The sequence below is a fragment of the Micropterus dolomieu genome, linkage group LG03 (genome assembly GCF_021292245.1).
Source record: "Micropterus dolomieu isolate WLL.071019.BEF.003 ecotype Adirondacks linkage group LG03, ASM2129224v1, whole genome shotgun sequence".
Taxonomy (NCBI): domain Eukaryota; kingdom Metazoa; phylum Chordata; class Actinopteri; order Centrarchiformes; family Centrarchidae; genus Micropterus; species Micropterus dolomieu.
The window spans coordinates 10153424-10179284 of NC_060152.1; the positions used below are offsets into that span (position 1 = coordinate 10153424).

Below are 25861 nucleotides of genomic sequence, written 5' to 3' on the forward strand. Positions count from 1 at the left end.
GCCCCCCCCCCCCCCCCCCAGCAGCCTAAAAGAGAGATAGTGAAGGGAGAATGAGGAAAGGAGGGTGAGGGGAGCGCCATCAAAAAAGGAGTGGTGGGATTAGGTCTGAGAGAGAGTTTACTACGCTCTTTTTGTGCGCCGAACCTGCAGGATTAGAGATAACAAATGTTAGCCGAGGACGGGCACCTGCTGTGAGCCGAGAGGAGGAGGAGAAGAGGGGAGGAGAGGAGCGAAGAGCTAACCCGCTAAAACAGCAGAATGGGCTTTTGTGGCCCTGTGCAGAATTAGAGGAGAGAGGGCTGAGAGGGGGAGAGAAAAGAGAGGATAAAGAGGGAGGGAGTGCTGGGGCAACGAAGTGAATGGAACGGGTACAAAGTAAATTTGTAATTGTCAAACATATGAAGGAGCTGAGATTTTGTGGAGGAGTAATCATTGAACTTGCTAATCTGTAGACCTCAAAGCCCACTCTGCTCACAGCGACTGTAACGCTGTAGCCAATATGCGTTTCTGTTTGCTTGAATCTCACGGCCCTTGTAAATCCTGAGATCAAACTTCATGTAAAAAGAAATAATAAAGCACAACAAATTTTCTAACTTTGTGAAGACTCTCAGTTCTTATCCACCCCCCTCGCCGTGTCCTAAGTATCTTTGCACCATCCACCTCTCCATCTCTTTCTGCCCCTCCATGGAGCTTCGGTGTGTGTGGCTGAAATTGCTGCTGGGGCCTGGGGACCTCCCCGCCTGCTCTCTGCAATGACCCCAGCCCAGGAAGCACTCAGACTGGTCAATCAACAATTAAAAGCCTGTCTGTAGCCACTAACTCAATTCAACCACTCAGCTTAGTGCTCCGTTAGAGCCGAGGCACCCAGACAGAACCTAGACATACTCAACAACATTGACCCCTCCGCTCCTTCTCACACACACACACACACACACACACACACACACACACAAGGTGGTCCGAGCTGAGGTGGTCACTCCTACACAGCCTTACCGATGTTTGAACCTCAAGGGGGGGTGTCTCGAACAAATGCTTCCCCTAGGTAAGCAGCAGCGCAGTGGAAGCACCCGTGGAAAGAGGCAGCTGCAATTTACCATTGCGGCCTGGCCTGGACAAAAAGGTCACAACCTCTCTCTTGCAAATGTCTTGGTACCTGCACTTCAACCTGAGGGTTTAACCCTGCTTAGTGTTCAATACGGAGTTTGACCTTTTCTTTGGTCTGACTTAAAGCATTTACTGTAGTGGCCTGTGCATTAACAGAGTCAGTGTGTATGCGTGGGTGTGTGTGGCCTAGTGTTTAAATTTTCAGTGCAGACATACATTCATGGACAAATACACAGTTGATTAAACAAGCACTTAAGTAGAAATGAAATTTAAATAATAAGAACATGGACACAAACGTGAATACTAGCTTTCACTCTCACGGATATACACAGACACTCTTTTACAAATAAACACATACACACACTTGCATGCTTCACTCACCCCATATGTTTCCTGTTTTACTGTTTCATCATTCACTCACTGCTTGAAAAAAAAAGACTTGGAAATGTAATATAAAAACAAAAGCCAGAGAATAACTGCAGGGGCTGGTAAACGAAGCATAAAGACCCCGAGTGACCGAGGGGAATTATTTGGCTCCATTAAGCAGGCATTAACATGAATTACTATCTAATTAAAATTAAACAGCTCATTAATAACTTTGCGGTGGGGCCTTAGTGTGGAAGTTCTCTGGAGTGTGTGTGTCTGGAGCGTGTGTGTGTGTGTGTGTGTGTGTGTGAGAGAGAGTAGCTGTGTTGTGTCGTGGCCAAGAGAGCAATCAATTGGGATTAAACTAAGCAGCTGCCCCAAAGGAAAGTCAGGGCCTGAGAGGGCTTACCTGTGGAACAAAACAACTACCCTGAATTAGCAAGTGCAAAGAAGATGTTCTTCACCAAATAAAGTTAACTTTATTCACCGTTTAATTCTTCAAAAGCTAAAGCTGAAATTGGAACCCCTGTGGCTTACAGGTTAAGGTGTCAACTATGAACTGCAACCTCCTTGGTTCAAATCCAACTTGGGCCTTTTTTGTGTGTGTTTCCCCATCTCTTTCCCTTTGTTTCCTGTCATCTTGCTACTGTCCCTTCTTTAGTAAAGGCATTAAATGCTCAAAATGATACTTCTAAGAAGTAAAGCAGAAGCCCATTTAAACTGGTGACAATGAGCTCAAGTCTTAAAAGCTCTTCAAAACCGTGCAGAACAGTGTAGCTGTGTCAGGTAAAAACTTCAGATTGTCAACATATCAATTATCAATTTTAGTTTTTAAAAATCTTTTATTAAACCAATATTTAAAAACAAAAAGCAGGGGGCCATGTAACCATATAAAACCTAACAACCTTCAAAGTGGAGTTTCACCAAACATGGAGCTGCAACAACAACATATTGTCTACATATCGTAAGTAAGTGATCCTGCCCCCCCCCCCTCACACACACACACACACACACACACACACACATAAAGTCATACTTTTTCTTACCCAACTCTAAAATAAAAAGGGTAAAGATGATGAATGGAGCTAAGCAGAGTCATGAAAAACACTTGCACACACGCACACATGTGTGAGTCACGCCGACTTACTCCCGATGTGTCCTGTTAGGGTCGTGGCCTTCGTTGTTCAGCCTTGCAGGCTCTGTCAAGTGAAAAGAAGGCAGGAACAGAGAGAGAGAAAATAAGAGAGGGTCAGAAGTGCTAAGATCATTGTGTTACTGATGTTGTCATCATCTTAACAAGAGGACATCGGAGAAGAGAAGAGTGTGGAGGTTGCTGATGAATGAGGATAGCGATAATCGTAACAATAACGATGACTGGCAGTACTAACTGACAATCCATATGCACAAAAACAAGGCCACCTGTAGCCTTTAACCTGCACTGTTTTTACTGTTCTTAATAATGCAGCATCAGCACTGAAAAACCCGAAACTTCTAAGCCTGAAATCCGGTTTACAAACACCCTCACTCTCTTCGTATTGATAATGGAACCTCATTGTCGAAATCCACAAGATTGTCCAAAAGCAAAAACTCGACAATATAACAACAGAATAAGGTGAAGAAATAATGACAGATAGTCCTCAGAGATGGTGAGTGAATAACAGAGCGAGAGGGATATGGGGTTAGGCCCCAAATGCTTGCCAGTGCATACATCAACCACCCCCCCTCCACCTCTCCCTCTCCCTCTCCCTCTTCCTCTTCTTCCTTCTCCTGGCCAGGAGCTGTTTACCTCTCTATCAGCGGTGCTCTCTAAAAGCAGGGACCCCATCCATATTCACCGGCCTCAAATTCCTCTGCTTATCTCCCCCCAACCCTTGAAAAACCTCCCCGTGTTCCCCTCTGCACATACATACATACATAAACACGTCTTTATGGAGGCAAGAGGCAAACGCGCTGGGCCAGGAGGGGGTCGGGGATAAGAATCACCTTGAATTCAAAGCTGAGGATTGTGGGTCCTCGGCGGGCGGACGGACAGGCAGCCTGACGCACAGGCTAAAGCGTGACACACAAACCACAAGACAGGTAGAAGGAGGCTTTAGGGGATTGGAGCTCATGTGTGCACCAGGGGCCGTTGACAACTTGGGGGATTTGGATTTGTGAAGTGTGATGCTCATAAAATTGTGTGTTGTTAGATGATATGCATCATTAGGTGGTAGGTGCATATACAGGATGTGTTTCTGCACGTGCACACGTGTGTGTCTGTTTCTGCTACAAATGTTCATATTCAACCTCATGGAGTGAATGTTAGACATGTGGCATATCAGGGAAGTCTTTTGAAATTCAGACTTATAGATATTGTAATTGTGAATGAGATTTTGTTAATTTGTCATAAAGTGACTCCAGAACTCCAAAACCTCAACTGACACAAGAAATCTCTCCTTTGGCCACTTCAGAAGTGATTGAGAACTCTAATTGGATTAGCTGTTATTCCCAAGATGGAGATTTACATGAAGTGGACAAATCACTTATGTTGGTGGCTGCTTTGAAAATGGGAGCAGGAGACTGGCTGATAAGAATTGAGAGTGTAAGTGAGGGCTCAAAGAGTGCTTGAGCAGAAGCAGAGACACATGGGGTAGGGGGAACCGGTACCCCGTTCCTCTGCAAGCTGCGTTGTTTGGGGATTGAAGTTGGGAACTCTCTCCACTACTAATTGCGCGCTGGTGCCTTTCATGAATATTCATTCTGGCGTGTTCAGACCCCGCCTAATTAGCCGAGAGATAGAGGAAGAAACTCGCACCTTTTACCACAAGAGAAGCGTTTCCCCCCGTCGCATTCTCAGGGGACGCTGGCAGAATAGCCCAAGTTCATTAGCCAAAAAAGAAAGGGAAAAAGTTACCTGAAAAGCACGGGACGATTTGGTCTTCAAAATGGATGGGCAAACAGTTTTTTTTTCTATTGCATATTTAGTGCCTATTACGCATGTCTATCAAAAAAAAAGGAACCGAAATACAATTATCTGATTGAGTGAGTTGGTGGATATTATTCTACTCGCTGTAGTTGGGGCGTACATCACATGAATTTTAAAATCTAAACATAGCTTGTGGCAGGTCGAAATGTTCCCCCTGGAATTGAGACTTGTATTAAACATCTAATGTGAGGCCAAGGCCGTCTTATAAGAATGAGTGTGTTATTTCAGGATATACCGGTGGTTATAAAATCCAATGATTGGGTTAAAGTTTATCTCGAAATTAAATGTTTGCATATTTAAAGCCTTAGAACAATGACTAAAATAACCAGCACTAAAATCTTACTTTTCGATTTAAGATTGGATTCTATAAAAAACAATTCTGATTAATGACGCAATTTATCTTTTTTCAGCATTATCTCTCCCATTTTATTGAATTCTTCTCTTAACTATTTGTCATAGGTAATTTTTATACACTGCATCATGAGTGTACTGGTACCCAGTCAGAGAGAGAGTCAGAGGGAAACGTGGGTAATTGAAGGGTTGATGGGGTCCTATTGGTTGAGGTGCGTCCTGACATTTCTGCTGCATATTAAGTAGACTGGGGGAAAATTAACACCTGACTGACTGAAAAAAGAACAAGCCCTTCATTCTACTAAATAAACGCATAAATTAGCCCCGAAACACACACTGCGTTTAGCTAAACATCGTTTCCAAAAAAATAAAGTAAGGAAATTATGTTTCATCAGCAATAAATCCATGTTAACTGTCCTGTCCATGTTAAAATGTGTTTTTAGGGTGCAAGTTTTAATGTCCCTCTTGTTCATGCATGTTCACATTATGTCAAGACAGCATATTAAAGAACCTCGCGATAAAATACAGAATAAATCAGAGAACTATGTTTTCATGCATACAATAAAGAATACTTGAGCACACACTTATTTCTGGTTAAAGGGTCACCCAACTTCCTCCACACTCATCTCTGTGGTTCATACCCTGTGTGCCTCGCAATGTCTTTCTTTTTTCCCATTCTATTTTTTAAATCCATCATATCATGCTCATTTCCACCCGCTTTTCCTGTATGGCCTGTCATTCACCATTAAGTTCTGTGTGATCCCTTTCATCGTACGCACCATGGAAACCTAGTGCTTCCTGGCAAAAATGCACCTCAGCGCACACAAGGCCATATTCTTTACAAAAGGGCCAAAGCATCTGGATCTTTCTTTTCCAGCAGCTCCTCGCTGGCATGGCAAAGCACAAGACTGGGTCTGTGTGGCAGAAACCACTGCTTTTTATAGACTGGGAGACAAGAATGACTGAATGGCTAACGCATCTTCATTAACTGAGAGCTGCATGGAGCTCCGGTCCCTTGTAGCTGTGACACACAGCCGCTGAGGTCTCTCAGGAGTTTTATTCGCAGGGAGAAGACAGACAATAAGAAATGTCCTGGCTGGGATTTCCCATTAACAAGTCGCGTTAAGCATTGTCCATCATTCTCTTACTTGTTACTTTTACATTTTGATTTCTCCTGGTATATTCTAACTACTATGAATGACACAAATTAATTAAGTTCCATAGCCTAAATATATGTATTGGTAGGTAATGCTATTTCATGTTATAACATTTTTATTGCAAAATGCAACATATCATTGGAAATATTTCTTAAATTACTTATTACAAACCCGTTAGTAAAAGCTAAAATGCATTACTGACATCATCATATATCTTAAAATCGGACTTTGTTACTAATAAATTGCCAAAAAATGACACGCAGGTAACTCGCGCCGATTGTCTTCCACTCATCCCAAATAAATATATAAAGGATGGGTGGACAAAAACCACGCCTTTCAGGAGATGATGACGAGCCCCTGTGACCCCGACAACATTTTCCACACACACACTCTGCATTGTTAACGCTGGAGACAAGAGTACAGCAAGGACGCGGTCACAGCAGAAAGGAGACAACTTACCTTTTAGTCATGTAGTCCCGGATTAAAATGAACACTAGAGTTGAGTCGTCCTGTAAATAGAAAGAAAATAGTCGCATTTGGGAAGATGACAACAAACAAACACGCGGCAGAGATAAAAAGGCAAAACATTGCTTTCAGGTAAATGATTAAAATGGGACTGTTGCGCCTGAAAAACCTTCCAAAACGCTCCTGTTTTAGAAGGAGTGGAACATGTGCCTGATTGCAGAGTTTTAGGCGAATGGAACTGGAGAGATGTAAGATTTGTTTAAAGCCCCGCATTTCCATTTAAGAACGTGATTGTGTTTGCAAAGATCCCTTTCAATCTTCGCATCTCCCCCCCTCTCTCTACCCCTCAGCGTCTCTGAGGCTGCTTTGCAATTCATAGAATTGGTAATTTGCTATTGGGACAAAACGTGAAGGGAAAAATAATCAGATCAACCGGGAGAGGTAGTGAGGAAGGAGCCAGGAGGAAGAAACACATGGTTTCTCTCTCCAACTTGCTGCTTAGTAAAATGCTTCGAGAGGTAAATTATATAAAAATATAGTCTATTTTATTTTTTGAATAGGTTAAATCTAAATTTGCAGGACTGGGAAATTCAGATCAAGTGCAGCAGCTTGGCAGTGATGATACAATGCCATATAAAAATGTTTGATTTTTTGGGATTGTTTATGATCAATTATAAATTATTGTTATCAGATATGTCATTAAATCTTGATGACGTCCACACGATTACGTTAAGGATTTCAAAATAAGATACTGGATGATGTGAATAAATTGTATAGCTATAATATGTTACCTGCACTATACTGTGTGTGTGTGTGTGTGTGTGTGTGTGTGTGTGTGTGTGTGTGTGTGTGTGTGTGTGTGTGTGAGTGAGAGAGAGGGAGAGAGGGAGAGAGAGAGAGAGAGAGAGGTGGGAGAGAGAAAGAGAGAGCGGATCTTGGCCTATCATAACTAAGTGGGTGGTGATGATGAGATCATACAACATTGAAAATTACCGAGACAATACAAATAAATGACATACGCGGAGGCTTTGAAATAGAGCAAATGCTTTCAAATGTGTCACACATTTACAGCAGCATTCACAGACACATCACATAGCGCTTATTGGCACGCCTCTCCTTGTGTGGGTGGCTGGAGAGCTTGAGCATCGCGCTTTATAATCTATTTAAAATGAGGAGCGCTGCAATCATCAGTGACCTATTATAAAGGTGCACGGGTGTGTGTTTGTAAGTGCATGTGGTGTTGGGGTGGGGTGGGGTGGGGTGGGGGGCGCCTTCAAAAAGATCTCCGTACTCCCCCACGTGGTTATTTGCAAAACAACCGATCTAAACCCAGGGAAACCTAATCAAACTCCGCTGCTGCAGCCCTGTTCACCTTCCTTGGAGAGATTTGGAGAAACAAAATCTAACAGACAGACGGGAGGCTATCTGTGCGCAGGTATACAAAATGAGAAGAGTACTGTTTAAAACTCAAAGAGACATTTAATAAATAGAACATGTGTTTTTTTTCTATAACATATGTAAGATCGGAACTCCATCCATCCTGTGCGAGAAATGTGCTGTACCATGCTCTGAAACCCTGCGCCTATTGAATATGTCCCTAGTGGGCTTGAATCGGAGAGGAGCCAATACAAGCGGAAGGGAGGCGTGTCTTCGCTCTTCCCCAAGACCTCCCAGAGCAGGTTGTTGCGTTTTGGCTCTAAAGCCTGGAGACCTCCGAAGTGCTCGTCAGTTTTCGAAGTAGGAGCCATGGCGACAACAGCTCAGTATATTCCGAGGAATAACTCTTTACCGTCCAACCCGCTCATGCATCCGGATTCGGATAGGATGCACCAGGGGACGACCTACAGAGAGGTGCAGAAAATGATGCACCATGAGTACTTGCAAGGGCTTGCGGCTACCAACACGGGACACCCGATGAGCCTGACGCACCACCAGTGGCTGCCCTCCTCCAACACCGACTGGTCCAGCGGCACCCACATCGGACAGCAGGAGCACAAAGCCAGCGTGCAGGCGACCAGAGAGGACCTGAGCAGCGGCTTCCACCACAGATCTCACCTGGTGCACCAGCAGACGCAGAGTGGCCACCATGGTTCGTGGGCGCCTACCACGACCCATCACTTATCCCCGCTGTCCCCAGCATCCAACGGCCACCAGTCACTGGTCTACTCTCAGCCTGGATACACAAACCTCAACGCAATGCTGAGTCCCCAGCCCGGCGCCCTGCACCATGGCATGCGGGACCCGCTCCACGATGATTCGGGCAGCCACGACAACCAGATGGAGTCGCCCCAGCAGGCGTTCAGCCACCACCAGGACCATTCGGACGAGGACGCGCCCAGCTCCGACGACCTGGAGCAGTTCGCCAAGCAGTTCAAGCAGCGGCGGATCAAACTGGGCTTTACGCAGGCGGACGTGGGCTTGGCCTTGGGCACCCTGTACGGAAACGTCTTTTCTCAGACCACAATCTGCAGGTTTGAGGCGCTGCAGCTCAGCTTCAAGAACATGTGCAAACTTAAGCCGCTCCTAAACAAGTGGCTGGAGGAGACAGACTCAAACACGGGCAGTCCCACCAATTTGGACAAGATTGCTGCGCAGGGCAGGAAACGAAAGAAGAGGACCTCCATTGAAGTGGGGGTGAAAGGGGCGCTGGAAAATCATTTCTTAAAATGCCCAAAGCCGTCTGCTCATGAAATCAGCTCTTTAGCCGGCACTCTGCAGTTGGAAAAAGAGGTTGTCCGTGTTTGGTTTTGCAACAGAAGACAAAAAGAGAAAAGAATGACACCAGTGGGGGTCCCTCACCCGAATATGGAGGACGTATATTCCCAAGCAGAGACCCCTCCTCTACACCGCACACTACAGAGTCCTGTGCAGTGACTGTTTTCATGAACAATCCGAGAATTTCTGCGGGGGGATAGAAAAAGGGAAAGGGACTATGGAGTTTACAGTATTTAAGTTTGGCTTTTGTTTTCCTGAGAGAAAAGAGACATGGAAAAGTTGAACAGAGTTTTGCCCTTAGTATTCGGAGATCGTCAAGTCCAACAAATAGATGGCAAGAGGGAAAATGTAAAAAAAAAGAAAAAAAAAAGACAAAAATCAAGAAAAAAATTCGCTATTACTGATTTCCTGCGCATTTAAAGTGAAACAAAGATCTTTATTTACCAAAATTATATGGAGGAGACATGCATATAAGTAAATTTGATATCCCATGGCTGTTTCAAATGGGGAGTAATTAAATGTGGCAACTGAGGCCATTTCCTCCTGGTGTACCATGAACTGTTGGCGCTCACCAGAACGAGGTGGTTGCCTGAAAATGATCAACACTGGAGATGAATAGCCTACACTGAATGAACATTTTGCTTTTTCAGGCTTAAACTGATTAACCAGATTTCTGAATATTAGTGTATACTTTCTTTGTTATATTAAGTGTGATGTTTTGGTTTGGAAATACTTCAGTGTCTCTCTTTCTGCAGACTGTATGATTTCTTTCATTATTTGCAATAGGTACTGTAACTCATCAGAGCAGCCTCGAATTTTTCTGTTTACTCAGTGGGAGTTGATGGTGGAAAAGTGATGGAATATTATGGCACCCGAAAACACTGATAATTAAGGTCAGACACATTTCAGAAAAATTTCCAATGCAACAGGACTTGTAAGTCCTGCTTGCATGCCTTAAAAAAAGATATTTAAAGCTTTGCAGCTGACCACGTCGAAATTTGCAAACATCACCAGACGCTAAAAGGGCAATTCTAAAAAAAAATATTTTATTTGGGGGGGGGGGGGGTTATTTTCAAATTATTGTTTTCTTTGCATGGAGCACTTATTCTTTCGTTAGATATTATTATTGCAATTTTATATTTATTAATAAAATTGTTAGTGGAGCTAATCTCCATAGGCTTAAACACAATAAATCCCATGTTTACAGGTTCCTGGTTATCACCACAGAGCGCTGTCAGCTCACACTGCTTACTGCCTGTTATCCTGTTGTATCCCAAAACATTTCAAGAGAGATTGGTCAAATACGAAACGAAAAGTAATAATAACTCAGGTAACTTCAGTGCCCCATGTCAGAATATCACGCCTGTACATGATTTTTTTGTTTCTCTGTGTTTTTAGTTGTTTAAATCTGGTTACAACCAAACCGTTTTAATTTGTCCCACATGTCCATTGTATTATATTAACACGTTGGATTCGGGGAAAAGAAAATAATAATAATTCCTTAAGGGTAAGCAATGACGGGACTTAACTAGATATATTTATTTTTGTCTGACCTGAAAGGAAATCTGAAAATCTCGTGCGTTGTGATGTGTCATTTCTCAATGCTGGACCAGTCCAAAAGCCCACAGCAGTGCTATTCAATACAGATGAGGGAAACATTTTTTTTTCAAGAAAAAAAAATAATAATAAAAAAAGATTTTAGAGAAAATGTTGCCACGATTATTTCCGATATGTAAATATGTCCAATATGTAAACTTGTATTTGTTCTGAGATATTGTTTTGTTTTTGTTTCTTTCCGGGCAGTTTTGTACACTTACTAATTCCAAGAAGATATTTTAATATGATTTCATTTATGAATCTGACCATTTATATATATATATTTATTTCTCAAACGTGTTTGGAGCTTTTTGTTTAGCTCTGCTAATGTTTATGTTGCAGTGGATTTCAGTATGTTTTTCTTTTTGTTTACTACGTTGGTTGTATGTTGATTGCTAAATGTAGACTGCAAAGTCACATTTATATTTATGTTATAGTAATATTTTATTACTTACATAAAACATATATACAAGAAATGGTCTTTTGTCTTCATTAAGATCTAAACCACTCGTCCTTTGTTGAATTCTATTGTAGCATTACCAGGCAAACAAGATAAACATGATCATAAAGTTTATTGCTGTTCAGGGTTCTGAGCATCGGGAATGGTCATCACACCATGTGTTCAGTTTAAATAGCAGTGATTCGTTATGTAACAGGGGGTCGTTTAAATCAGAAGCTGTGTACATGTGCTGTTAAAGGGAATAGACAACAGTATTTTACCTCAGGCATTCCCTGCTTCACACAGTCTCTGACATTGTTCACATCTTTGTGTAATAATCGCAGTATTAAATTGTGCAATATTAACACGGAATTATTGTCTTTTCATTGAGTGGTGGTTACTATTATCATTATTATAACTATTATTATCAATGTTTTTATTAGTAGAATTATCCAATAACTTAATAATTTAAAGTAGTCTAAACAGGCCTCCTTCAATCATATTGAAAACTGTTTGCCTTATATAAACCATAGACCATCATTTGTAATGTTTCAAGCATTTAAAAGGCGAATTGTGACGACTCTTTGATCTGAGACAGAATTGCCTGCAGGCAAAAAATCAGCTTCTTCTCCAAAGATGGAGACAGGGGAAAAAACACATATAGGATAGACGAAAACGGCAGGCCCTAAAGTTTAATTAGAGGACATACAGGCCTACATTCACAGGAACATATTTTAATGTTATTTAGCACTAAAAAAATAATCCATTGCTCAAAATGATGTATTGAGTCTTAAAGTTAGGCCCTACATTCAGCATAATCACGGGCCACAGCGGCAGTGCCCATTGTTTCTAACCTACATAGGGCAAGATTCAGTTGGGTTCAGTGGAGAGATTCATTGCAGGCGCTGATATATTTTAATTCCTTCCACCACACATTCACGGTTTTATTTAAAAAAATTAAATCACCGTAAAAAGTGAAAAGTGAAAAGACATAGGCCTACAGCGGCAGTGGACTTCTACGTTCACGAAACTTAAATCTTTAAAGTCTAGGTTTGTTGAAGAAGTGTGTCTACACTACTTGTCTACATTTAGGCCCTTTTATTATGTATCAAGCGTAAGTTATTTCAAGTAGTAAACAGCACATTTGTATTTGATTAGGCTACTTTCTCACTGAAAGTGTGCCGTTATCAAACATGAATAGGCCTACACAATACATAAGTAAATAAGTTTGAAGTAGCCTTCAGTTTCTAACGAAAACTCAGGTCAGATTTTGGAGACAGGCCTTTCCTCAAATGTAATTCATTTTTTTGCCACTGACACCGAATATCCACAAGTATTTTTCAATTTCCGCTTTTCTAAAGATGAATGCGTGTGCGTCATTTGTAGGCCTACAGCCGTATCATGCGTTGAAACAACGATAAGTAACAAGACACGATCTCGACCTGCCGGATTTTAAAACCGGCCTTTAGTGCTACTGTGATGCAAGTGACAAAAGTGTCTTTACACTGGCTGAGGTGGTCAAACTGTGGGAGAGACGAGGCCAACATTAGGGAGCAAACCGACTGCCAGAGAACAGCGGGTCACAGGCGCCCCCTGCTGGCCAAACTGGGGTAGTGCAACGTCAAAGCTCTACCTCAAAGTTTGATAGAAAGGAACAATAATAACAAAACAACACAATAATAAAGTACTATATTCATCATTCTCAAAAATGTCAGGTATCCGTGTGCGTTTGTAACACACAGCTCAAATATGCGTGACAAATAACTCCACTTGCACAATTACTGTATTCTACACATTTCTGGAAGTTTATGGCAGAGACTAATTTGTGTTTTCCATAAAATATCAAATATCAAGCTAATACATAAACCTAATTTGGGATGAGGTGTACGACACTGTTGTTTCTGTGATGTTGTTAAGTACCCTCTCCCCCTACTACTCCTCAGTCTGTCACTTCTTCACTGCAGAAAGCCAAGCAGAGAGACTTCAGGTCCAATTTTTAAATGTGACACAGTCAGGCATCAACCACCACACCTACCAGTATCAGAAATGGTTTGAGTCCTACAGAGTGAACATAGATGGTGAAACAGAAGGAGTCCACAGTTGACCAGACCAAGAGAGATTGTGGTGACTGGTACCAACTGTTATATTTTGATGATATGCAATTTTTATTCTGTACCGTATGGAGGGACACAACCTCCATTATGCCCATAAATCAATAATACATGAGCCGAACTCATCACAAAACAGCAAAACACAGCTATTTGACCTACAAATAACCACAGTTCACCCTTTCCTCCTATCCTCCTCTTCTCCTCTCAGTGGTATGCTCTCCTACACTGAGTGTAGCACTTGCAGAGCTCCAGCCTTAGCAGTGCCCTGGCGCTCATGAACATGGATGCCTCCTTCATCAGGGAAGTATCGTCACACACAGGAGATGTGGATTAGTGATGATTAGCAGGGATTATGGCTGGTTAATGGTGGGAAAATACATTAGGAACCATCAGCTCTGAGAGGGGGAAGGGATTTCACTCACGCTAGCGGATTTGCATTGATCCACAGCAAATGAATGAGGATTAGCAGCATCAAGCTATCTGCCAACAGATAAATAACATTAAGCGTATTATACGCCAACGCCTGTTATTAATGACATTACAAACACCACTACAATGCTGGCAATTATGGAAATAATGGGAGCGGCTGAATAATTCACTTGGTTGGGATTCTTGGCATTCCAGATCATCCTGAGATGTGGGGTGATGCTGGAGAGCCACGCTATGGGTAGGCAGAAAAGCATGTCGTTTTGGGGTACTACTTTCTAATAAGACGTGCTTTAAGGGGTTATATATTGTCAATGGCTTTATTAATGTTAAACGATATTTGAATGTTTAATAGATTAGTAATAAAACATTTGTGAGAACAAGTTTTGAGAAGCTGTGAAATACCCCTTTGGTGGTGTATATTCTCTTCCAGCGACACTTGTCTTTTGCTCCCTTTTAAATTCTTCAGGAAGATCTTCAATGGATAATTTGATCACTTAGACAGTGGAGGGGGAAAACTGATAAGCACCAGAACCAAAAGCCATCCATTAACATCCCCACACTTATTAGATTATTGTAGTGAAAGAAGTCTTTATTAATGTTTTACTCACTCTTTAATAACCCAACAAGTGTGCAGCCTGCAAATCTATAACCTGGCAACCCAATAATTGTCCTTATTGTTTATTACTGAACTATAAAGCATTATTAAATAATGTATTACCCATCCATAAAGAGAAAACAGTATACCTTATTAGAAAGTGCTTATTAGTTTCATGCAACAGATTGCAAGTTGAGAAAAACGTACTTGATACAAATACAGTTTCTCCTTTAATATAAACATCCATTTCATTTTATGGCAGGTTAAAGTTCTATTGGATCAAAACTGAGATATGATTGACACATGACATTGCATAGAGAGGGCATCTACAATATACATCCTTTGCATAGCTACATATTATTCTTCAACCGAGTGTGGAGGGGAAAATATAGTGTTAATTCCTCCATCTAACCTACATTTTAACCTGACAAGAGGAACAGCCTGTAGCTTTCTTACTCTCCATTGCTACCTCTACCTCCAGCCAAGTTCTCCTCTCCTCTTTTTACCGTTTATGTAATAAATACTCCACTCCCACAGTGAGTGGCAAAGGGGGGTGGGGGAGACTGGAAAAAGAACAGAATAATGCATTTTGGCATAAAAAATTCCTTCTCTTCCTCTACCTCAAGGTTTCCTCCTCTGAGCCACTTGAAAGATGGGCAACAATGTGGCCACACAGTGAACACCTAGTTACCATATGAAACACTTCAGCAGTGAACTGGAGGAGATGGAGACGGGAGAGAAGAAGTCTTGTGTTATTTATGATACTGGGCCTTGTAGCTATATGGGTCCCCCTTCATGTCTACTCCAAGGTATGGCCCCCATATGCGAAGGGGTTTAAGTGCAGCTTTAGAAAGTTACTCTCCCCTCCTCTCTGCATCTCTTTGCTCCTCACTCTGAGGTTTTGAAGAAGAGAAGTAGCCTGTCTCCCTCTTTCATGGCTTTGAGGGACATTTTATATCGCCTCAGGTGTCTGTCAGTGTGACTAACAGTTCTGAGAGTGGAGAACTAATATCTCAGGAACTTGCCTCCAGGCAGCAGCACATAGATGTTACTGTTGGTGGCATACAATGAGAAGAAAGTCATACTTTGGAGGAATTCAGCAGAAGCAATTACGACTGATTTAGTGAACTGGTTGGTGTTAAACAATGGCTGTGACAACCTTAGCAGGATAAATGCAATCATCTGTACTGCACAAGCTTGCCTTCATTTTGTAGGATGTCTGACAAAAGGTTGCAAATAGCCCAAGGAAACATATTAGGGATAATACACTAACCAAACAAAGTAGTAATTATAATGGGTTTATTTTTTTTGGTCTTTTCAGGGCAACATATCTGTTTTCACACAGCACAGCTGCTGAGGAGGCCTTTTAAACTATTGCACAAGGTTGCAGAGTTAATTGTTGCGACAACATGGCATTCCCATGTTAAAGATTGTCCCCTCTCTTCAACTTTAAGCCTGGTTTTTGTCAACTGTAGAGATGGCGTTGCCTTCTGACTTCAATAACAAGGTTCACTGCAGAGAAGTGGAGAGAAAATGAAAAGACAAGGCCTTGCAAAGACACACAGATAAACAATAGGAAGGTCATCTAACCCTCGAGCATGCTGAGATGTTCAGGGCCTTCCTTCATCAAGGATATTCAAAAAGAAAAACGTGGCTATTCAGAGTTCAGAAATGCATAGACACAGCAGTGGAAAGATCTTCTTTCTATATAACTGAGCAGCTCTATTGAAGACATATGAAAAATCTAGGAAAGAATAGCAAAGGATGATTGCACAGAGAAGTTGGTAGCACAAAAGTAACTGAGCAAGTTCCTGCTCTGCTCTACACAGTTTGTGTGCCAGCCCTAAAATCCACACGCAAACAATATTCTTTGCTGTTGTCCTTTACCCATGACTGATCCTTCGTGTTATGCATGCTGGAATGGATATTATTTTGTGAACCCCTGCAAATTGGAGTTGGACAATAAACAGATCATCAAAGATGATCCCGCTGCCCCTGACAGTCGGATTTGCCCTGCGATGCTGAGTTCAAAGGACGAAGATCGGTGGGCAAATGAGTGCTGTTGCACAGCGCACAGTCAACTGAAACAACAACAAAGATAAGGCTGATGGAAATAAATAAATAAGGATGTGGGAGAGAGGAGAGTGAAAAAAATAAAGGGGGTGGGGGGTTGGGGGTAGACACAGAACAGAGATGAAATGGAGACCTGCCACTGTGCTCAAGGACACCGTGTGCCACTATGTAATTAGAAATGTACACAGATGATTTGGATGCAGTGATATGATTAGACAAAGCAGTCCCCAGTCTTAGGCCTAATCAGCTCACTTCTGAGAGATACTCCAAGACTGCTGGTGTGTGTGTCTAGTAGAAATCGAGAGGGTGTTACACACTACTTGGCATTTCTCCCCTCACTACAAGCTCTGTGAGGGTACACGACAGAAACTGGCATACAGACACCTATGCACATAAAGTTAGACATCCACAGATAGGGAAACATGGATGGGTATGAGCAGGCATTTAATTTGAACACGTAAACAGATATGCAAGATCTGCTTATGGAATTTAGAGCCAATATTGATAGAATAGGGAGCTAATAACTACATGTACTGCATGTATTATGAACCATTGCTGCTGAGCCAGTGTCAAAGACTACAGTGATGAAAACATGTCGCAAATGAGAGGAACAGAGGGTACAGTACATTGTGTAGGAAAAAGATTGACATGGTGAATGATAAGATAAAGGGGAGAATGAAAAGAGAGATAGAATAAGAGAAGTTGGCAGGAGCCCCCATCATAGAGTTCTTCTGAGACTAGCATAGCTAGTGAATAATAATGTACTTAGGAGGATTCAAGAATATCATGAAAGAAAATGTTTCACTGTTCTACTCTGAGTTGCTTTCAGGTCAAACTTCAAACCAGTCTATTGAGAGCACTGCATTTTGAGGTCAACTCAAGAAGAATTGAACAAAAACACCTAAAAGCCCAACACATATGTGCCCTGGAACAGGGGGGCCGGGACATGCACAAAAGAGGCGATGGTATACAAAAACAAGAGTAATGAGCAAAGGCCAATTAAAAAGAGCTGCTCCCTCCTCATCATCATCATCATCATCTACCACCTCCCTTTCTCCACCTTGCTCTGTCCTTCTGTCTCTTCTCCTCCAGTGGCTTGTTATTGATCACCTTTAACCTCGTCTCTCAGTGGTGTCAAAACTACCATTTAGGGCCATCCCTTGGGCTGAGTGTGTGTTGATTGCACCCTGCCCCATAAATCATTACTAGGAGGAGGGCTCAGAAGGGTCTGGCTTGCCTGAAGTGCAGAGGGAAGGCCTGAGTTTCACAGACACATTTCGGCAGAGCCCAACCCCATGCCCCTAGGGGTCAAGGGTCATCGATGGTCTGATGGATTAGCACCCAGACACCCCCGCTTACCTTGGTTTCTCCAGCCAACCCGCCTCGATTCCCCCACGGACCCGGCAGTGGCACCCCTTTGATTTTTAAATAAGACAAAAGGTTAGTCTGCGTCCTGACCTTTCTTCACAGTGATCTCCATCCCTGTACGTGACAGTTCTTCTTTATTCATGATGGTCCCTAATTTCTGTCTTGTTGCCGCAAACTGAATGAGGGATGAGCAAAGTTTTAGGTAAGATGTAAAGGGAAGTTCACAGAATGATGTGGTTGAGAGAGTTTGTCAGTGGTGCGAATGACTGGTGCTGTGGGCTATAGGAGGCTATTGTTGTCACTGTCTATCTACAAACTTCCCTTTACCTCCTCCTGGGCTGGAGGCGCCTCATCGCCTCAGTACACGGCTACATATCAGCCAGATGCTGTATCCACCCACAGCCTTCCTCCTTTTCTCGTCACCCCTTCCTTCCCCTCTCCACCCCCCAATGCTTTCGTCCACTCTGTCCACCTGCTGCGCTCCCTGCAGTGGTCAGACTAGGTTAGGTTACTCTCCTCATTCACAGTCAAGGGGCCTGGGAATGAGGGGATGATGGGTAGAGGTGACAGGTCCTTTGTTGGGGTAAAGACTCATGACCCATTGGTAAGCAGGCAAAGGAAGAGGTAGGGGAATCTCCACACATCCAAATCCATCATATCCCACTGGATGATGTGTAGTTGGAGGTCATTTTGTTAATGTTTTTGTATTAGTTAGTGGTGGATCGTAACCATATACAGTTACTCAAATAATAGTTAAGTTCAAATTTAAGATATTTACAGCTACTTATTCATCTCATTTAAAAAAGCACATTTGTATTTTTACTCCACTACATTAATTTGACAACTATAGTTACTAGTTACATTGCTTAAAAACCTACAAGCGTCTCATATTGATACATATGTAATGATGTATCAATGACAGGAACCATTATGAGTAATTTTATTTTAAATACTGTCCAATATTGTAGTAAAATGTTGAATGATGTATTGGAGTATTTTACCTGGTGGTATTGTTACTTTTACAATAAATAATCTGAATACTGCTTCCATATTGTTAGGAATGTTGTGAGTTGGGGATCACTCTCACACCAATCAGTTTGCATTACTTGTATACAGATGAAAGGTGATACATTGATGATGAGGTGGGGTGGTGATGAAGCGGAGGAGAGGGTATGGATTTGGTACCCATTGTTGGTAGAGGGTTCCCATGTGCCTATCCACCCACTCCACCCCACCGTCATCTCCCCCTGTGGGACGGCTCTACCAGGGGGTGCAGGCGTGGGACAGGACACTTCGCCGCCAAGGGGATTAATTGGTGTGGCACCTCTTTGGTGCACATGGCCAAAGCAATTAAATAGTGGCCCTAGGCCTTCAGTTCGCCATTACTAAACCAGGGATAAAGCAGCAAATTGGGCCTTTCCCTCCATACTTGTGCCCATATGAGCGCATATGCCGGAGAGATTAAACAGATTCTGTATGTGTCTGCAGAAGTTGTTTTTTTGAGTGAATACTGTAGAAAATTACTATGTGTATGGCAGCATCAAAGACATAATGACACTGAATGATGAGACTGAAGATTTTAAACATACATTCTTTTTTTGTTTGTGTATATGTGCCCATGTGTTTCTGCATGGACATTTGAATATAGTATGTGCAGCGTGTAAGCAGGGTCTTGTGGCTTTCTTATCTCTCCCAATGTCTCTCCCACTCCCTGCAGCCGTCAATTAGTGAGCCTGGGTGTGTGAAGGCCTTGCGCTCTTTCACATGAGCCTTTGTTGCTTCTCTCTCTCTCTCTCTCTCTCTCTCTCTGTTTGAAGTTTTCGAACAGACACAAGGCAGGTTACTGTAGCTGCTCTCTGGGGTGTTGGTTGCTGTCTGCCCCTCTGTATGCCTGCCTAGGCCCAAAGGCAGCAGGCCACAGTGTCCACAGAGCCTTCAAACACAGGAAGGAAGACACAAGCCTGGCAATGGAAAATCAACCTCCATCAGCAAAGAATGGCTGTGTCAGATACACCATCACCTGTACCTGTGCAGAAAGATGAATGACCCTTGAGTGTAGGTACAGTATATGTGTATTGTCATGTTTGTAGAAGGTGTGGGTGAAGAAGAGCAAGTAAGAGGAGAAATGCTAAGAGAAAGGGGGGAGGGCATATGAGGATGAGGAAGGAGAGAGGGAGGTGAAGAAAAAGGAAAAGGAAAGGGATGAAGGGAAAAATGAGGAAACATGATGACAAAGAAAAGGGTAAGGAAAGGAAGAGGTGGGAACAGGGGACAAGAAAACAAAGCAAAGGAAAGGAAAAAGGAGCGCAATAAAAAGCAGGATGAATAGCAATAGGAGAAATAAAGAGAACAGATAAAGAATAAAGGACAGGCTGAGGTTAATGAGAGAAAACTGAGAGCAAGTCCAGGTGCTATATTGAATAACTGACAGCTGAAATTCAAGTGTTTTAGCTAACAGCGGTTGATCTATTCAGTACAATTTAGCCAGGAAAAAAAACACTGAATATGCTTCTTTTTTTTTTTTTAAAGACTGCAGACAACCTTTGTCTAACGAGGGCAAGTCATGTTCTCCCCCAACCAACCAACAGCCCAGCCCCTCCAGCCATTCAACCCAGCCCAGATCTCCAGACACTGGGCTGGAGAGAGGCGTGAAGAAGGGGGCCAGACTGCTAACCATCCATCACATCCGTCTGACCTGCCCCGCAGTGCTGAAAAGACCACGGTTATCACTCACCCTTGACACAGTCATCGACGTTTGCCCTTAGATGCGCGCACACACACACACACACACACACACACACACACACACACACACACACACACACACACACACAGACAATCCACAACGTTTTGGCAGTCACTCCAAAATGTCCCGTCACCTCTTGTCCTTCTCTCCATCACCTCTCAAAACCATTCATCACCCCACATCATTCACAAAAGTGCCAACACACTCAACAGATGGCTCTAAACCAATAAGCACCCATGACAAATGCCAGCTAATTCTCAACAGGGACCAATCACGTTAGTCTGTGTTCAACTAGAAAACAGTTATTTCCAGTCCTGGAAAACAGTTGCAAACCTAGTGTCAGCTTCAACTTAGACTGGTGGGGGCTTTTGTTCTGATCTGAGTTTGGCATTACAATAGCTTGTATTGTCCCACTGCCTCTCAGCTTTATTACATATGTATGTGTTGATTGCTGCAACAACAATGCTGGTGCATAGAATTAAGCAGTAACAATAACAATGATGCTTGGCGCTCCTACTCAGCGTTGGATGTTTATCCAACAAACCCCTGTGTTGACGCCCAGTACCCAATGCTGTGAAATACCAGCAGAAGAGCCAGCTTGGAAATATCATGAATGATAGAATAGAATACTTTCCTTTCTTGACACACACTACACACTAACAACTATTACAGATCAGGGAGGATTGACTGTATTTATTGATGTACATATTGTGAAATGATAAAGAACTGACAAGTCATCCGAATAACTTTTAGTTTTGGCTGTATCCAGAGGGCTTTGTATTGGGTCTGAACACTAAGCTTTGTATAAGAAACCAGTGAGATCCATACTGTGTAGATGTGTGAAATTGATACAGAATCCATGGCACAATGGACACATATGACTGCGCTCCATAGGCTCAAAGGTCACCTGGCCCACCCACGTCACTGTGGTGTAAAAAGCCTGTGTGGAATGCCAGGGGGTCGTTCTGGTTGAAAACCTTGGGTTTGTCACCCGCTCAACCCTCAAAGCATCGTGACACACCCGAGCGGGCCAAGCAATGTGCCACCCCCGCCAGCACCCTGTGGTATCAGAGACCTCCCCACCCATGGGGCCCATTCACACAAACCCACATATGGGCGTACGCAGACAACAGCCATCTCTGATGCCCTTCTGATTCTCTCCGTTGGCATTTAGCTGGTGAAGTTTAGTGTGTGTGCGTATACTTGTGTCAGTGAGTGCGTGTGCCTGTCTGTGTGTGTTTGTTTCTGCGAAGGGAGGGGGTCTGAGGTGACAAGAGTTGTGGTGCAGATGTCCCCATAGCCAGCGGAGCCTCATGAATGGCGACTGTTGTGATGGTGATGGGGAAACGCGTTGGAGGCCTGGCCTACGCACTCCAGTCATCTGAATGGCTGGAATTCAACATAGTCGAAAAGACAAGCTAATGCGTGCAGACTGGAAACAATGTGCCCTCTTTATTACTTTCTCTATATCTCTCTGTCACTGTTTCTTCTTTGGCTTTGAATCATTCCGCCTCTGTAAATGAAGCTGTAATTTTCTTTGTGTAGATGGTTTAATTTTGACGCAAACCTTTCATGATACCTTTGGAGTTGTTGTTGAGCATCAAAAATGACATATTTCATTAAAACATAAAAGCAAATTGATTCATTATAAATTGTACATCAAATGAAGCAAGTCATTCTTCTCTTTCAAACTATTGAAACAAAGAAACAAAGATGGATAGGAAGTCATTGGGTAATTGATTTGAGGTGGAAATGTTATGATTGATCTATTGATTAACTGTCTGGTGCTCCAGCCCCTTTTAACAGCAGACATACGGCTTCACTCAGGGGACCATGAAGCCGGGGCCTCAGAGGGACACACAGGTCTATCTATTTACCATGCGACTATCAGGACTATGAGACAAAGGACAGACAGGCTGCCTCTTCAAGTTCTGTCATATTAAACATCTGTTCAGTCAATCTAAGAAGTCAATGCTTGGTCAAACACATTTTGTGACTCAAAGGCTGTTTACACCTTAGAAGTTATTGTCACATATCAGCAGTTTTCAGATGAAATGACCTGACTGATTTTCAATTGATGAAAGACAGAAAGGGAACTGAATATGTGTGCTGAAAACAATATTTCAGAAGCAAGTGTGAATCTTCTGCTGCTCTCAGTTTGCCCTAGATTTTCTTTACAGTAAGACTATAAACAGATGTAAATGAGAGCACACACACACTTCCACATATGCACATGAGACACCTACCACCAGTCTTTCTCAGAATTACAGTATTATTCAGCGTGAGAATGTCCTTGCACATTGTCTATACTATTAGCACACACACATAGTAGGTGGTGAAAACTTCCAGGGACCACATAGATAACAAACAATGACATTTACAAAGCAAAACAAAGAACATACCGTTACACCAAAAATTAGTGCATATATGCAGGTTTTTAAAATTTAAAATAGACTATCGACTCCATTCACAGTAGATGTGTTTGCCTTTTCTGTATTTTTTCTGATGTGCTGCGTTCAACGTCCCGACCACATCAGAAAACAGGTTTAGTGAACAGTAGAAAACAGCATGGAGGCCATGAGACACTGTTAAGATGGTTGCTGTGTATAGCCCATAGATTGTAAAAATAAGTTGTGGCCATGGTGTTTCTGGTTAATAGCTCCGTGTTGGGCAGGTAACAGGTGTGTTTACGGTGTTTGTGTACTCTGAAAGAGAGTGCAGATAAAAAGTCACAGCTCACAGCCTAGCATGCTAATACTACATAAAGATATGCATGAAAAGTTTATAGACATCCGCTGATAGAAACAGATGAATGAGTTGCACCAGAAAAGGGGCTAAAATTAACGAGTCCACTTGAGTCTTTACACCACTGCCAAGTGGAGCTGGAGCCGATGAATACCTGTGACCACGGCACAGTTATTTGACCCGAGAGTGATTGCAAATTAATACAGATTGTACCTTTTCACACTGAAGACAAAAGCCAGTTTTTACGGGTTGTTAGTTGGATTTTTGTCCAGTGTAAAAGGGACTCTGATACAATGCACACACATACCTTTGTTGTTAGTAGATCTTAAACATTTTCCAAGACAAATTAGAAGTTCTTTTTCACACCATTATGTAGGCCTATCTACATCTTAGCTCCAATTGAGGGACACAGCTCCCATCTCCTTCTTTTATTAGTGACAGTGAAGTGAACAGGCAGACTACAGTGAAGTCCTTTATCCTGATTAACAAATAGATAAATCACTCAGCTCTGACCCACACACAGACACACACAGACACACACACAGACACACAGACACAGACACACACACACACACACAGACACAGACAGGGGAGCGACAGACCGTAAAAGTCTGACTTGTCCCAAGAGAGACCAAGAAAAGGATTCTTGTTTGAAGCAGGAAGGGGTTATTGTTCACTAGATGCCAGGGCGTGGGCATCCAGGCACAGATTAGCTACAGGGAAACATTATCTCTCTGTGCCAGTTTACAAGACCCAGTCTGGCCTGGCCAGGCATAGTTTGGCCATCTAGGTACTTTATGTTCTGAGTGGCTGTTGTCTCCCATAAGAACAAAGTGCGGGCTTGTTGGAGAAACCCAGAGGGGTGAGTCCCTGCTCTCCTCCCACCTCCTCTCCTCTCCTCTCCTCTCCTCCCCTCCCCTCTGGCCCCCAGACCAACTGCGAGGCTGCTAGAGTTCAAGCCTGGCCACGTGTTGGCCATTACACTCCCACAATGACCTTGTTGAGCTCAACATTTAGAGTCCCATAAAAACATTATTGTCCGACTCCTGGGATCATTTGTCTACTACCACAAAGGCTCAGAGAAAACCAAAATGTTAACCCCCCGGGGTTTTGCGGAGACACATTTTTTAGATTCTGCCCCTTCTCCTCCTCTCTACCCATCGGCCCTCCCAGTACCACATTGCGCCCACACTGACGTGCTTCCCGGCGGTGCCCATGGGCACTCCTACACCAGCATGTTCAGATATGAAGAAGGCTGCTTGGTCAAAATACAGACCCATAAAATAGACATTTTGTGTTTTGTACTCCTGCAGAGGAAAACCAACAATAATATCCATTCTCTTCTGCATGCATCACCATTTCAGCTTTTTTCCTCTCATTTTATTGTCTTTTGCCCACAAATGTTCCTGTTTGTCATCTATCCATTCATCCATCTATCTATCTTTCCATCTATGGACCCATAACAGCTAAAGTCCCTAATAGTCTTTTAGTCTCTAAATATGTCCATTTCACATCGGCTGGGTGCTTGTACCTGCTGAGTGAATGGGCAAGGTCGTGCCAGCCTATTAGCCATATTAAAAACCAACCCATTATGGTAATTGGGGAGGTCTAATGCATGTACAGGTTGCTTAGCGCCCATGTATTAGCTCTGATAGATGACTCAGTGATTAGCATTGAAAGGTACATTGTAGTACAGGGCTGCCGTTTGCCCCCGTGCTTGCCGTCCTCTTATCCCGTCTCTCAATGTGGTGACCTCTACTGTGGACACTTAGGTCAGTTATGCACGTCCCTGACCAAATGTTTGCTGCTGGGAATCAGAGTGACCGCTATGTACAAGGACATTCGTTATTCACTGTGACAATGACAAACGCAACTTTTTTTTCTTGGAGGGCTGAAAAACACACTTAATTTCCATTTGGCCAGCAGGACATGATTGTGGTTAGAAATTAGGTAAAGCACATTTCATCCTCATTACCTAACCTTACATTAATGTAAAACCCTGGACTCTGATCCCCTAGTACAACACACACTCAAAAGAACAGTACAAAAAATATGATTTTTATCATCTCATGAAATTGTTAAGTAATTAGTACTGATCAACAACACTGTCAATTTCTATTTTTTCTATATTGGGACAATCTTATTTCATCATTAAGAATGCAAATATCTCAGATTTCAAATAGCAGTGAAAATCTTGAACAGAGAATATGGAAAGAAGGTAGCAAGAACCCACAGTCATACTGATGAGAGTGTTAATACTAAACTACAAGTTTTTAATTTAGAAATCCATGAGGGAAATGCTTTGCTTTGAATATCTAAATCACATTTCATTAAATTTTACCATCTGTCCTGAACCACCAGCACCCACCCCAATCTCCGTCTTACTCTCAATCCAGAGCTCCCATCCCCTGCTCTATGAGCGGCCCTGACTGGGTCTCTCAGGGAAGGGAGCACATTCTCCTTTCATCCCCTCTTAGAGGACAAACATCAGTCCCATCTCACTACCCATCCATATTCATGAGCCGCTTATAAATATCTGATAGCAGCCCCGCTACAGCTGTTTAGCTGAGAGAGCAATGTAAAGAGCCTCGCACATACACACACACACACACACACACACACAAACATTTTGACCA

The 25861-nt window shown here is 42.7% G+C and overlaps 1 protein-coding gene across 1 annotated transcript; it reads left to right on the top strand.

Moving 5' to 3' along the window:
* Window positions 1–8154: 8154 nt before the first annotated feature.
* Window positions 8155–9337, top strand: pou3f1 (POU class 3 homeobox 1). Its single transcript, XM_046045829.1, has one exon. It carries the CDS (start codon window positions 8155–8157, stop codon window positions 9280–9282), a length of 1128 nt encoding a protein of 375 aa, XP_045901785.1. The 3' UTR covers window positions 9283–9337.
* Window positions 9338–25861: the final 16524 nt, after the last annotated feature.

Coding starts and splice junctions, on each gene's coding strand:
- pou3f1 (XM_046045829.1), top strand. CDS start 8,155: ATGGCGACAACAGCTCAGTATATTCCGAGGAATAACTCTTTACCGTCC.